This window comes from Anas platyrhynchos, chromosome 1 (genome assembly GCF_047663525.1).
Source record: "Anas platyrhynchos isolate ZD024472 breed Pekin duck chromosome 1, IASCAAS_PekinDuck_T2T, whole genome shotgun sequence".
NCBI lineage: Eukaryota > Metazoa > Chordata > Aves > Anseriformes > Anatidae > Anas > Anas platyrhynchos.
The window spans coordinates 9,782,030-9,796,712 of record NC_092587.1 but is presented as its reverse complement, the minus strand read 5'-3'; the positions used below and the strand labels follow the sequence as shown (position 1 = coordinate 9,796,712).

At 37.0% G+C, this 14,683-nt stretch overlaps 1 protein-coding gene across 14 annotated transcripts in view; it reads right to left on the bottom strand.

The window, feature by feature from the left end:
• PCLO (piccolo presynaptic cytomatrix protein) overlaps positions 1-14,683 on the bottom strand; it is a 361,590-nt gene that overhangs the window by 332,417 nt on the left and 14,490 nt on the right. For all 14 annotated transcript variants that reach the window (XR_005269621.2, XR_003497920.3, XM_027460019.3 and 11 more), the window contains exon 3: positions 8,270-9,676. Coding sequence is in view for 12 of the 14 variants with exons in the window: in XM_027460019.3 (XP_027315820.1) it covers positions 8,270-9,676 (1,407 nt within the window). In the remaining 2 variants the exon portion in view is untranslated. The remainder of the gene's footprint in view (positions 1-8,269; positions 9,677-14,683) is intronic.

The window sequence follows — 14,683 nt, the reverse complement described above, 5'->3', positions numbered from 1 at the left end:
TAATCTCTTTTCCAGAAGTATATCATGGCTTAGGCTTCCTAGCAGCCTCCATCCTTACCCTTAGTACTGCTGGAAAAATCAATTAAATTCATAAATAATACTAAATCTAAAGCCATGTTTGTTCTTTTTCTGGTTTACTGAACCATATGCATTTCAGAAGCACTCTAACACACACAAATATTACTGGCCAACCATTATTTTAAATAACCCTTACATTCTTTACAGAACTCAGGGTGAAGTTCTACTGTATAGCACACAAAACAAAAATCAGAGAAGTGTCACATCTTTCTCCCTTCTTTTTTTTCATATCTGAAGGTTTAATCGATCATTTCTTCTGCTGGTCACATTTTATGCAAGCATTTAAAATTAACTGCAAATGTGCAATTACAGTAATTTGAAAACCACCATACAACAGTGGTATACAAGTGATTTTTAGACCTGCTCTGTGCAAAATACTGACCTTTCTTTAAAAATGTACAATCATAGTGCAGTGAACATTAGTCCTTTGGTCAGCACAAGTAAAACATGGAATTTTGAATATATGCAGTAACTGGTAAATATTAACTGCAGTAACAACATGAATGGTTTCAGTTTGCAAGAAATAAGATCACCACCAAGTACATGGAAATGTTTAAATTTACAATATACTGTCTTCTAAGAATTTTATTACTCAAATACTTATCTGTTCTATTACTTTGACTATTCATTAATAAATAGTGAAAAATACTGTTTTCTGATACATAAAACCCTCACAGATATTTTAAAAATATTATCATGGCATTTGTTCTTAGAAAAAGCACCAACTCTTCATTTTGCTGGAGAAGAAAAAAAAAAATCTTTACAAGCTTCCCCCAACTCCCACCCAGCAAATCTATAAAACCAAAATCATGCAAGGGTTCTGATAAATAAGTTAAATGTGTTACATTTCAATGATGAGAGAATTTTTGACAGTGCCTGTACATATCATCAATGTGATCAGGTAGTAATTACTGTCTTAATGAAGTATCTCAGCTTGACACTGGAAAAAAAAAAAAAAGAGGCACTTAATATCCATTAGATTCTGTCCATTTGTTTAATAAAATCTGGAAGTGGGTCACAATGTTTTCAAGTCCTTGGTCTCATCTTGAAATTAGCTGAAGCTCACAACAATATTTACATTTTCTAAATAAAGTAGTTGTTTTCCAGTAAAACAAACAAAAATTGTTATTCTACAATGTAAAACAGAAAAATAAAGTATCTTTATCACACACACACACACAAAAAATCATTAAAATATTATTATAAAGTTTCCTAACTTTAAACTTTGATGCAAATACCAGCTTAGCTTTCAGAAGACTTCTTCCTCATTTAATAACAGTGCACCGACCAAACTTCCAATGAAATAACGGAGATTAAAATCACCTGGCTGAATTCCAGGTCAGTAATTTTCCCCGATTATCTACTTTAGATTTCAGACTCCAGCTTGACCCTCACTAATACGCTAATCTATGAACTGTCTGATTTCCTAATGACACAGGGAAAAAATAGAACACACATACAAGAATCAATGCTGAAAGCTCTATGCTAATCGTTTGCCTAAGCATTTTTTTGTTCTGGAGGTGCAAAACCATCTAGAGATGGAATACATTTATATCAGCAAAGAAGTCATTGCATATGAATTCCAACTGGATAAGGAAAATAGGCAGATAGACAGGATGTGTTAATGTGTCAGCTGCAGTGTTTCAGTAGACACCCCTTTGGATTTCATGCCATCAAGGGCCATTACCAACATTAATAAAAGCCATCTGGCCTTGCATAGTTTTATGTCTATATTTCATTGTTTGTTTCAATAGCATTTAACCATCCCTGGAGTTCTTGGTTCTGAGAGGCAATTTGGAAACTTTTCGAGGACTGAATAAAGAAAACAAACAGCAGGCAATTAATCATGGTAACAGAGCTTCCAAAGGTCACACTATTACTTCGAGTAATGATACCAGTCTTTATCACTCCTCAAGTTTAATTCCAGGGAAAAAAAATCCCCAATTTTATGGTTGTAACTACTGGAACAAAAAATTAACAAGAGTGCAGTCTTGTAGCTAATGCCTTGACTGCATGACTGGAGATTTAAGAAGCCTTGATTTCAAATTCTGTCCAAAGATGATCATGTTCAGAAGTAACCAACAAAACCTGAATGCCAAATAAATGAAACTATGTTAGAGCATAACTTGCTTTGGACCGAATAGCCCTATTGAAATGTGCTCCATTCAGGGAAACTTGTGAGAAAGGATGTTCTTATTTCCATCCAGAGCGACAGGGAATTCAAATAAAACCATCACAGGTTATCTATTAATTTTTAGTTCATTTGGATACAGGGGCATATTCTTAGCTTCATATTCCCTGTTGCACCTTAGAGCACACAAACTGATGAGGTCTTACAGGGGACCAGGCGACATGAAACTTGGCTGTAGCATCCCAGTTAACAGCCCTGAGCTGCAGATGGGCGTCCTGTAGTCACATGTCTATCTGCATTTTGTGTATAATACTCTCAGAGGAATAACAAATTAAATAAACCACCATAATATTGTACCTGACCATAGGCAGGCATAATTATTATCATCATTAGACAAAGTAGCCATGTTTTGTGCCAAATAGTACTGCTTCTGGGTGAACTATACTCAAAGACATGCCAACAACAGCTCCCAAAATAGGTTCCATCTAATGTCTGAATTCCAAAGGAATTTAAACAGAAGACAGATACTTCTTAAAAGGAACAGCTCAAGCCATGTGCAAAAGCCAGAAGTTTAGGCCTCTGAAGAACTGTCTGGTTGAAGCAGGGTTTTTTGGAACAAAACTTTAGCTTAGGCATTGGAGAAGGGTGGATGCCCAAAACATACTTACTTGAAATATCCTGGACAACTCAAGTTTGCCTCTGCAAATAATGGATGCCAGAAGGCTAACTCTGTTGCTGAAATAAGTCTGAAAATCCTTAGCTTCAAATGTAAACTCCAGCACTAAACCCTTTTTAAAAAAATATTTATCCATACTAAGTTTTGACTGAATTATCCCTCAAAGGGGAATTCCATATTAGTCCTTCCATTTTGCATATACAATATACATATTTTGCAGGAAAGTGGGAAAAGGTGACATTGTTCTGTTATAAAAATATTTCTATTTTAATGTCATTTCTATTATGCATATTGAATTAAACAGAAGAAGCGGGTAATCTCAATTGGAGTTAAATTAATTTTATTCTGACAGTCAAGAAATATACTGGGGGCTTTAACATCTAACATGAACTCTATTTTCAATGCCAGATGTTATCTTTCAGAATAGTAATTAGTAGTAGTTTTAACATTTTCTCAATTATAAAGACTTAAAATTTAATGGATAAAATTTCCATAAACTTCAGTGAATACATTGTGTTAGCCTATTAATTTCTGTATTATTTGGCTACTGTTAAACAATAATAGCATTCACTTTCTTACAATCAAAATTTTAAAAGAAGCTTTAAATATAAAGGAAGAGGGAAGAGGCAGAGCAGATAAATTATGCAGCTGAAAGGAATGGTTGTTTTTTCTCTTTGTATCTTAAGTGCAAATTTTTCTACACTGTTTCCCAGACACCATCTGTTTCAAAAACAACTTCACTAAATACAACAGAGGAGATAGGAACTTCTAATAGGAGTGAAACCTGCAAACTTGCAGAATGGTCTGAGCTTTCTCAAATAGCCAAAACAAAATAGTACAGAGCTGTTAATAAATTAGAGAGGCAATGGGTGTCACCTCAGATGATGCAGTACACCATTTTAGGGATTTTCATTACAATCATGGATAGCTTGTTACTTTACATCGTTCCTGCTCACTTGCTTTAAGAAGCCTAAGCCACGTTGTTCATTTAATCACAGGGTTTATTTATAGGTAGGGCCACAACTGCTGAGGTTCTTTCTCCATTTGAGGATAGACTTCGTTGAAAGTTTCAAAAAAAGAGAAACTGCCAGAATTTATATCAAGGACCCAGCCATGTCAGTACCCTTTCTGCATTTTTTTTTTTTCTAAGCAGGACATACAAGAACCCAAGATTAGTTCAGCTTTACACCTCCGGAGAGGCTTATATCAGTTCCAAAATGCTATCTCTTTACTATTAACTCTAGAAATGCTATTGAGTTTAATGATAACACTGCTCTTAATTAGCAAATGAGTTTATCTTTTTGCTTTTCCCACTCTCTACAGTATTTGTGGAGCTGAAAAAAAATATTTACTTAGTTTGGTCTAATAAGGACCTGTGGGAAAATATGTTATCAAAAAAGTATTCAAATTATTTTACTGGGTAATAGATATTTTTATATAAAAATTATCGATGTAAGAATATGGATTGGAGAGGGATCATCAAGGTCATTGTTTACAGACCACTGCTTATATGATATTCACTGTAATAAACATATTAAGAAGCACCATTCTGTATGTAAAATTGTTCATACTATCTATTCCGATTACATCTACCCTATTATATCTTTTTCAAACACAAAATCATTCATAAGTTTGGGTCATGAAGTCTTTTCTGCCCTTCCCAAGTCCACCTTGTCCTTCTCCTCCATTCAAAATAATTCTCTCCTTTCTATAGGCCCAATAAATTATTTCAAACATGGAACATTTTTTTTTTTATTATTTCCAAGTACCTTTCCAGATAATTTCATAGTAATCAATAGACTAAAAAGTGCTTCCATTGTTCCCTTGGCAATTCTATTAGATTAGATCCATTAGGACACTCACATATACAGGCTACATTTTGAGTTCTTTCTATTCGTAATGTAAGACGGTTAAGATGTTATTTTTACTTGTTGCCCACACCGATTCTAAAATTTGGATTTCTCAGTTTTTCCACAATCCAGTTTTCAAATCTTTTATCATTATTATTTTAATAGCATATTAAATCATCATAGCTTCTATATTCCTGACCCTGCTGCTTCAACATATTTAATTACATATAGGCAACCATCTCCACTCCTGTTCAATATTCTGAACAGCTTCACTGAGTTTTAAATGCACAAAATGGTCGTTGCCACACTTCATTTCTCGCTTCTGCAGTCGTGATCTTGTGCTTTGTTACTAAAAATAGAGCTGCTTCCAACTACCTGAGCTGGAAAGCTAATTACTGAGCTGGTAAACAGTGCTCCTCCCTATTGAGCAAATGGCAGAATAAGGAGTCTGTTAATGCACTAAGGCGCAACATGGTCCTGTGGGTCTGAAATCTATCAAGTGCCATTTATTTAATCATTTGTAGTTGTTTGCCTCATGGATAAATTACCATTTAAGTAAATAACTGTTTGACTGTTGGAGCAACAAATCAGGGAGAAAAAGAACAACCAGCCCATTTTAGGTAAAAATATTCTAGTCTAATTCTCAGCTCACACAAACCAGTGTAATTTCGGTGAAGTAAATAGCATATTGTTGATTTAGATAGGCCAGAGCCTAATTCTCATATTTCCTGCGGAAGAGAGGCTGTCAGTGGACCAACCATCTGCAATGGCATAAAATATACATTTTAAAAGTTAACTGTGTCACATACAGTCAAGAGCAAGTAACTGTCATTGTAAGAAAGCACCTCCTCCCCTTTAAAGTACTTGCAGCCATGTCTGCAGTACAGAAGCACGCTGCCTGGAGGATCCTCCCTGCTAAAAAGTTTCTCAGGCAGAAGTGCCCATTGAGTTTAGATGCTCCTCTCTATTTGTCAATGAAACATAGGTTTCCCTGCTGTGTCAGTCTGATTCTTACTGTACAGCTCAATACAAGCTTTGTTAGCAAGAATGTTTGGGCCATCACGCACTCAGTAAAACTCACCTCATTTTCAGCTGTTACTGAGGCAACAATATATCGATAATACATAAGCAGCTGTTAGAATCACTGTGATACAGCTGCAACCCAAAAGCAAAACTATAAAATAATGGTTACATTTGTTTGCTCAAAGCACTTTATGGGGCCAAGAGGAATAAAGCCTTAGATCCCTAAAGGGATCTCTCTCTCTATATATAGATATAATTATTTTCATCAAATGCAGAAGATAGGAATAAAGGAATTAGGCATAAAACCCCAAGACAAACCAATTCTAAAAAGCATTTCTATTTCTCCTTCCTAACCCTTCAAAAATAAAGAGTCAAATAAATAAAACCTCCAAGACTGTATTCAACATGTTAGAAAGGAATTTGCTGGAGGAAAAAAAGCATGCTAGTGAGCATAGACTATCATGTTTCTGTTGTATAACAGCTATATAGTATATGAAATGGTTATAGGGACAGAACTGATATCTGAGGTTAAATACATTATTTGCACAGCTCATTTGGGAGAGGACAGGATGAGCTCATTCTTCTGTCTTCCATCTTCATGCAAACGAAAGTCAGGCTGTCCTCAACCATGCAAGCTACCATCCATTCTCAAGAAAAAGAGGTTTTTGCCAATCTTTAGCAAAAATGATCAGAAATAGAAGATGGAAAACTGGACAGAGGTGAAAATGTGTAGTAGAGGAAAGAAGAAAATGCAGCAAGGAAACAAAAAAGAGGCAAAGAAAGGTATGAGGAAGTCAGACTAAAGGAAATCAGTAGTATTTCAGGTTCTGTATATTCACAAGGGTTGAAATGGAAAGAATCATCTGATAATAACAGTGATGGGAGAGAGGAAACAGAACAGCAGCCTTCTCAACACAAGCAAAAATACAGAGGAGAAATCTGCCCACCACAATGCAGTCCATTAGGCACCACCAAGCCTAAATCAAGTCTGAAGAAGTGAAGTCATGCATCAGGACTTGCATAGATGTCATTTTTGCATAGCGTTTCACCAGAACTGACACATCTTGTTTCTAGAATATTCTGTGCATGCATAATAAAGTACCTCTGGAGAAAGTCATATGCATTTTTTGCATTTAAAACCTAAGAGAGAGTGAATGTATGTGTGTGCGTACACATAGGGCAGAGGTTTGGGCAGTGAACAAGAAATTGCTGTGCATTTGATAGATTCCAGTGCACAAGCACCAAGACAATGAAAGCCAGGCTTTCAAGCACCAATATATTCTCTTGCATTTTCAGACCTTTCTTTCTGACCTAAATGACCATAAAGACAGTAATTAACATATTTGTAAGGTAGATAAAATGTGCTGATTATAGTAGGAAAGGCCTTTCCACTGATAGTATATTCAGTAAAATATTCAGCAAAAAAAAGTGCACAACATAGCAAGCTGCAGGAAAAATATTGATTATTTATCTCAACATTTGTTCTCACCTTAGGGCAGAGATGCAATAACCTTTAACCCAGGCAGATATTTCTGATTTATTCATTCAGATTTCAATGACAACACCGTGTCACTTTTCCTACGTATTACATAGACCAACTTACACATCTAAATTACTCACAAGTATTTTTAGGTGGTCTAGTTGAGTTGAACTTCGCCAATTTGAGACATCAAGTAAGGCGTGCCTCCACCTTTCTGTTAAGCTATAATAAAGTTTCCAATCTCCTTTCCATTTATAAAAAAAAAAATACGAGAAAGAAAGGAAGGAGGGCAAAAACATGGAATTTGAGAAAACATTTGAAAATAAGTTGTTTAATTCTATTAAATAGATGTTGATCCTGCTTGGTCCCTATTGAGATCACAGAAAAGGCATTTTCAAATTCACACACCCCAAAGAAAGAAGCAACTTCCATATATCACCACATATATCAGAACCTTCCGTATATCACCATACAGGTATCATTCAAACTTCAACCTTGCTAATGAATACAGCAGCATGTACAAAGACTCCAGATCCAGAATGAGATTAATGGAATAAATTTAGGGATATATTACACAGCTGGGGAAGAAGAGTAACTAGGCATTAATACATTCCTTCATTCAGTAGTTGCCTGAATCAGGGGCACTGATCAATGGAGGAAGCATACATGTCAATATATGATACTGAAGCATATGGAAAATAACTATCACATGGTAGACTGGAAAGTACAGTAGTTTGCTATATTATAGTAGCACTGATTTAAGAAGATTTCACAATAAACGACCTGCTTATGTCTTAAAAACCTAGCAACCAGCCATATCAGACGTCTTTAATCTGCAAAAATTCATCGGAAGTACTTTCTAACTGCTGACCAAGTTTCATATGACACAGAAATTTAAGTTTAAAAGCCAGCAGACTAAACATTCAATTTTTTCCACAACAAATCAACAGCTAAAATCAGCTACAAGGTCTCCACAGCACAGGGAGGCTGTTGGTAGGAATGCAAGATAAATACTGACTCTGTTGCCTTACCTCAGCTATGTGTGGCATTGGATTAAATCCACAGAGATTGCACACAACTTTCTTGCACTCTGTACATGTATTGAAGTTGGGGGGATCCTTAGAACCAATATTTAGTCCAGTTTTACAAAGGGGACAAGACACTTTAGGCTGGCTGGCCTTTTCCGGTTCCGACAGCCCAGCAGGTTTCTTAGCTTCAGCAGCTTGAGGCTTGCTATCTTTAGCCAAACTAGGTTTCTTTTCTAAATCAGATCCCTTAGTTGTTAAAACACTATCCACTTTTGTTGGCTCCATTTTTTCACTCGTAAGAGGCTTGGCTTCTTTCTTTGCAGGAACAGATTTTGGAGAAGGCTGAGTCTGAGTGGTATCTTTGGGGGGTGCCTGGGAGGCTGGAGGCTGTGCTGGAGGCTGGGGCTGCTTTGCAGCAGGACCGGCTGGAGCAGGGCCTGATGTCTGAGAGCCCGGCTGACCTGCTGTGGAAATTAAATTGGAGGCCTGGCTGAAGATTGAAGCTCCAAATCCAAAAAGTCTGCCAGTAACTGTTTCCTGTGGTGTCGTAGGCTGAGGCTTAGGGGTATCAGTGATGCCTCCCAAGTTAAGGCTGAAACGCCTTGACTGCTCAGGAGTTTTCTGAGGCTGCTGGGGTTGAGGTGCTGGCTGTGCCGGCACAGGCTTGGGGCCTGCCCCTGGTTGCAGGCCCTTGGGAGCTGGTTTGGTGTCAGGCTTTGTGGATGGTTTTGTTTGTAACTTCTTAGGATCATCTTTCACTTGTGCTGGCTCAACAGGCTTCTGGGTTTTAGCCTCTGATCTAGCCCCAGGCTGAGCTAAAAGTTTGGGATCTGACTTCTGCCGAGACACTTGTGGAAGCGGTTTGGAATCTGTTTTGTCCCCAGCTGGATGTGTATCCTGTGATGGTTTGGCAAGCTCTGGCTTTGGGGTATCTGTCACTTTCTGTTGAGTTGCTGGAGTCCTGGGACCTGCCGAATCCTGTTTCAGCCCTGGTGCTGCAGAGGTAGGCACAGTATCTGCTGTAGGCTTCTGTATACTGGGTTGTTTTTGCTTATCTTCAGCCTGTGCTGGCTTGGCCTGATCAGACTTTGGAGTAGGATCTATTTGCTGGGAGGTGTCAGCAGGCTCAGCACGGGATGTTTTTGCTTTTACAGGGGGAGACCCTGGCATGGATGGTTGCTTTTTCTGTGGCAGGGGCTTCTTAGGTTCTGCTGGTTGTGCAGGGTCAGGTTTTGGGGAAGCATCTTTCTTTTGACTTGGCTGTGGCTGAGGAGGTGTTTTAGCTGCTGAAGGTGGAGTAGGTGTCTTCTGTTTGGGTGGAGGCAGCTGTGGCCCAGGACCATGACCTGGTGCTAAGTCACCACCTAACGCTCTTTGCATCTGACAGTTTAAACAGAGCCATTCTTTAATCTGCAGGGAAAAAAAAAAATAAAAAGGTATTATAATTAGTATAATGTTAATAAAAGCAACATTATAACAAGTTATTATAGTGCATGGCTTCTTACGGTATTTCAGGCTTCTCTGTGAAAAGGGAGAAATATATTACCACTAATACTCTTTTGCAGTTAAAATGTCCAACTGTTTTGTAGGGTTTTTTGTTTTTCTCTATGTCCCTGTGATTTGAGCAATCACTGAGTCCATGCTTTTAATGACTTCACATTCAGTTTACACACAGCTGAATATCAGGGGATAATAATCCAGCAGAATGAAAAAATACTCTGGAATTTCATGGGGCCCAGCAGTGAGTCATTTAGAGCAATGATTTGCCAGAACAGAAGAAAGAAAAGACATAAATACTGCTCAAATAGTTTGACAAATCAAGTCTGCTGACAGAAAACAATCATCGTAATTAGAACAAAGAAAATGCATAATTATATTTAAGTGTACAACTGTTAAGTTATTCATATAGCTTATGTTTCTGGTAGTTTATTACAGGGCACGTGTTGATATTATACATGTATCCAATGAATTAGGCACAGAGGTGCATTAATGGACACCATGTATTACACAGACCTGCATCTTACCACCAATTTCAGAGGGCAAGTCTTCATTTAGAATCAGTGAGGAGCTTTGCCTAAGCATTGATGGTACTTTAAGAACCATAATTAGGTTTCCCAAAATTCATTTGTTGTCAGAAGAAGCTCTCAGGGCAATTACTGTGGGCCAGTGTATTATAGATCCCTCTTTTCAACACAGTCAGGAATAATGTAAATAACGCATTTATTATTTTCTCTTGCTATTTACTACCTCCCAACTTTAAAAGCTTTGCTATTCTCCTTCCCCCAATGTATTATATCAGAGGGAGACCATATTTTCTACTTAGGGGAAAAAAAAAAAAAAAAAGTTCTAATCAGCCATCCCTTCCTTTGCTTTTGAAGAGCCTCACAATCTGAGAAATTATCAAACAGGTTAAAGCAATGCATGGCCAGGAAGCATCACATGCTATTTTCCACTTTTTCCATTGCTAACGGAAAATTTATATGCAGCAAAAATGCCTTTCAATATGGCATGGAGTCCCATGGGCCTGCACTTGTAAGTACATACCTAAACTGTTTGTCTGTACCTCTACTTCTGTTCTTTAGTCTGCATGTGAAATGCAGGGTACCAGCTATGGCATTTGCATGCACCACTGGAACTGAGGGAAGCTGCAATTAAGACGACACAGAATGTAAGATTCAGGTCTTTTCCTCTAGGGAGATTTCTGGATCCTTTTCCCTAGTCAGGTCTGAAATCTCTACCACACCACGGGATGAATCTGGAGATGATATATATAAATAAAGATTTTATCTATGTAATATCAGAGTTCATAGGAAGAAAAAATCTCCGATGTCATTGACTGAGGCAGTGAATCCATTATTTTGCTGTACCTCGCTAGACTAATATTTTTCAGCAGCAAAAAATTAACAGAGCTGTTGGACACAGTTCCCTAAAACAGTTATTCTGATTATTCTGATAAACATGGCATATACACACTCTATGAATATAAGCTCACTATTACTAACAGAATAACAAAGAGATGCACAATTTTGGCCCCAGCTGTAAGTTTACAGTAATCAAGTTACTATTTATAATAATACTGCTTTTATCTTCCATTTTCAGTGCTGTTTTTTTTTTTTTTCTTTTCTTTTTTTTTAGATTGTTTAAACATTGCTCTCATCTACTTGCAACCCAGATAGCAAATGGCTGTTAAAAATGAAACCAACTGAAACAAAACTGGAATAGTTGTTTAAACTCTGCCCTGAATTACTGAAGAAATTAAGCTCACAACTGCGCAGAGGACCTGAGCAAAGATGACATTATGACATTTAGCCTAACTACCGTGTTTTTTGATGGTCAGTTCCCATACATGTCCCCTGTCCAAGGGATGATTTCAGATGTACTAAGTACATCTTACGATGTACTTATGAGGCCTGATTTTAGATATTAGATATTTTAGATATTAATTATATATTAGATTTAGATATTAATTATATAGATCTTGTTGATCGGATTGTTTCTGGATGAATTCTTAAGGGTTTTCTTAAAGGTGGAGGTTTAATCAAAGAACAGATTTAAGCCACATACTCTGAACAACTGTCTTGGCTGTCACAGTGGTCTGGCTTTGGCAAGGTGACTCAGATTTCTTACACAGCGGAAATCTCCTCCATAGAGCAGAAAGATCTGTGGGGAACTTTTTAATGGGCCTAAGTGAGGAATGCCTTTTCCCACTAACCACAGAACTTTTACAGACATTTGGACAATGCATTTTTCACTGCTCCTGTATTTAAGGAAAGAATCCAATGACATGAGGTGCTTAGAGCCATCTTTGTTCTCCTGCTTCTGTGTTTGTTTCTTTTGTTTGTTTGTTTGTTTGTTTTGTTTGTTTGTGTGCTTTAAGTGAAAGTGCTGCCCTCTAAAGTAAGACAAGCAATCATTCCCAAGTATTAAGGATATGGAGTGCATTCTTGCCCGTCATTTTGCAGTGGAACCATGGATTAACAGGTACCTATCTGCTCCCACTCAGATGCTATGAGAATCTTCAAGTAAATTTGATTTGAAGCCACTGTGAAATCTTTGAGGCCCCAAAAATAGCTGTAGGGTTGAGCTGGGCTATACAATAAGTAGTCTGGATACTTCATATGTTTAAGATGTTTAGACTCCAGATGCATTTATAAGCATTTAAGCTTGTCTTCAAAATATAGCTGGTCCAGTCTGACTGTAGTACCAATCTGATGTTTAAACAAAAGTCAGTTTTTTACTACAGTTTTCAACACAACTTGTACTGGTGACAAAACTTGAAATCTCTCATATGTAGTTTTTTCCTTATCTTAAATATATATATATATATATGTACACTTCTACATACACAAACTCAATATTAACTGAAGCCTTTAAAGCTAAAAATGGATTTGCTACTCCTACAGTTACACTTCCAAATGGAAAATGTAGGAAGCTTTACTTTACTGTATTATTTTTTAAATCTTTCTGTTTTAGACATAAAATTCCTCCCATGCACCTTAGTGGGAGAAATTAAGTGCTAAAACACTCCGTTTATTATAGCTTACACACATCATCTCCAAACATACAAAACCATACAAACTTTAGTTCTGTGATTGGAGCTGCAGGAGTCCAAAATGAAGTGCACTACATGGTGCATTTTTGTAATAAACATTGGCCTCTTCTTCTTTCTACTGCAAAGACAGAGATTTTCTACAGGCTTAGGAAAGACAGAAATTGGCTTCTGTGAAATAGATTGCCTTTATATGTTATTATGGATGATGCAAAAATTACTGTTACTGTAGATACCTAAAATCTATCTACAGGTCTTACTGGATAGCAGTTCCTTCATAAGTCTCTTTATCTAAAATTAAAAGACTTACCAAGGCAAAACAACCACATGAGCTTTTTCAGTTCCCTTGTAAAGGAGATTCTTGTTTTTGAGGATCCTAATCTGTCTATTTTTAGACTGCTAAATGGGGTGTCAACTTTCCAGAAGAAATCCATTAGTGATTTTCTTCACCCTGCAAACCATGCTGTCAAGTACCTTGACTAGGACTGGAGATGTGACAGACTTCACATAGCACTTTTGTTCAGATTCCAAACACCAAATACAGGAAGCTCTACTTTGTCTTCCCACTCAATGATATAGTAGCTATGTGCCCTCATAATGTACAAGGAATTAAAAAATATTTTATGCATTATCATCTGTAACATCTAAAAAAAAAAGTTTCTACTAGTTGGGAGCACCAAATTATTTTATTCACGACATTTTAGTAACAACATCCATGGAGAATTATATTGAAGACAATTAAAAGTATAGCACCATGTTCTATAGCTCGCGTTTCTTTATACATTCAGAATCTAACAGTTGACTTCAATAACAAATGTGAATTACTCTTCAGTTCTCCTTATCCCAAACAAAGCCAACACAACTGAAAGCAATATGGAGCCTAGTCCTTTCTGTGAAAGTGTTCAGATGTCTTCTAACCATGCACGTCCATCAAAAGCAATGTGAAAACTGTTAGAGAGCTACTGCATTGATGGGCATGTTCAATTTCTCTTGCAGATGATGTAGGGGAGGAATAGAATTCAGCTCAATTCTAAGATTCCAGATGTGCAATGAGAAAGAAACTTGGACTTGCAGATTGAACATATTTCATGGAAAATGTACTGGCACACGATGCAAATGAAGCTCTTGAAGCCATTTTAACAGTCCTTTCACAGAACAGAGCTGCATTCTGAGGCAATGGGTCTCATTCTCGTTTAGTCATTTGGTACTATAAAAAGGAACTGTAAGATATGCATAGATATATACTAAGATCCCTTTATATCACCACAGAAGCATAAAGATTTATAGGGCCTTCATACTGCCACAGAGATGTAAAGGGACTTTGCTGACATTGTTCAGCTCTGCCCCAAAGCTTTATCAAAAGGATCTGTTTCTAGTCTGGAAACATATTGGCTTATCAGGTTCCTGACAACTTCAGAAAGAAGGAAAGTGAGGAAACCAGATTTGGCTCTCAGAAGACATTTCTGCCGAGATGATATGAGAAGCATGAAAAATTAAAACACTTGAATCCATGATTTTATGCAGCTTCAAGTAAGGTGGTAGAATACTGTAACAGAGAAGAAACTAGCCAAGAAATTCCTGTTATGAACAAAAAAGAACAGCTACCATAGAACAAACTAAATTTGTTTTTTCAACATACAACTGGAAGGGTCTTCTAAAGCCTAGGCAAAACTAGAGACCAACTTTTCCTTTGATACCATCTCTCCATGAATAACATCTCAGCTATTTGAAGTAATCACAGTGAAACAAAGGTAGCTATTGCACACACTGTGCAAGTGATCTTCATTTGAGGCAAAGAGTTTATAGCTACAAAATAAATATTTATTTTCCTTGCAGACATCAGCTGTGAAAGGTGACTGGGCAGTTTA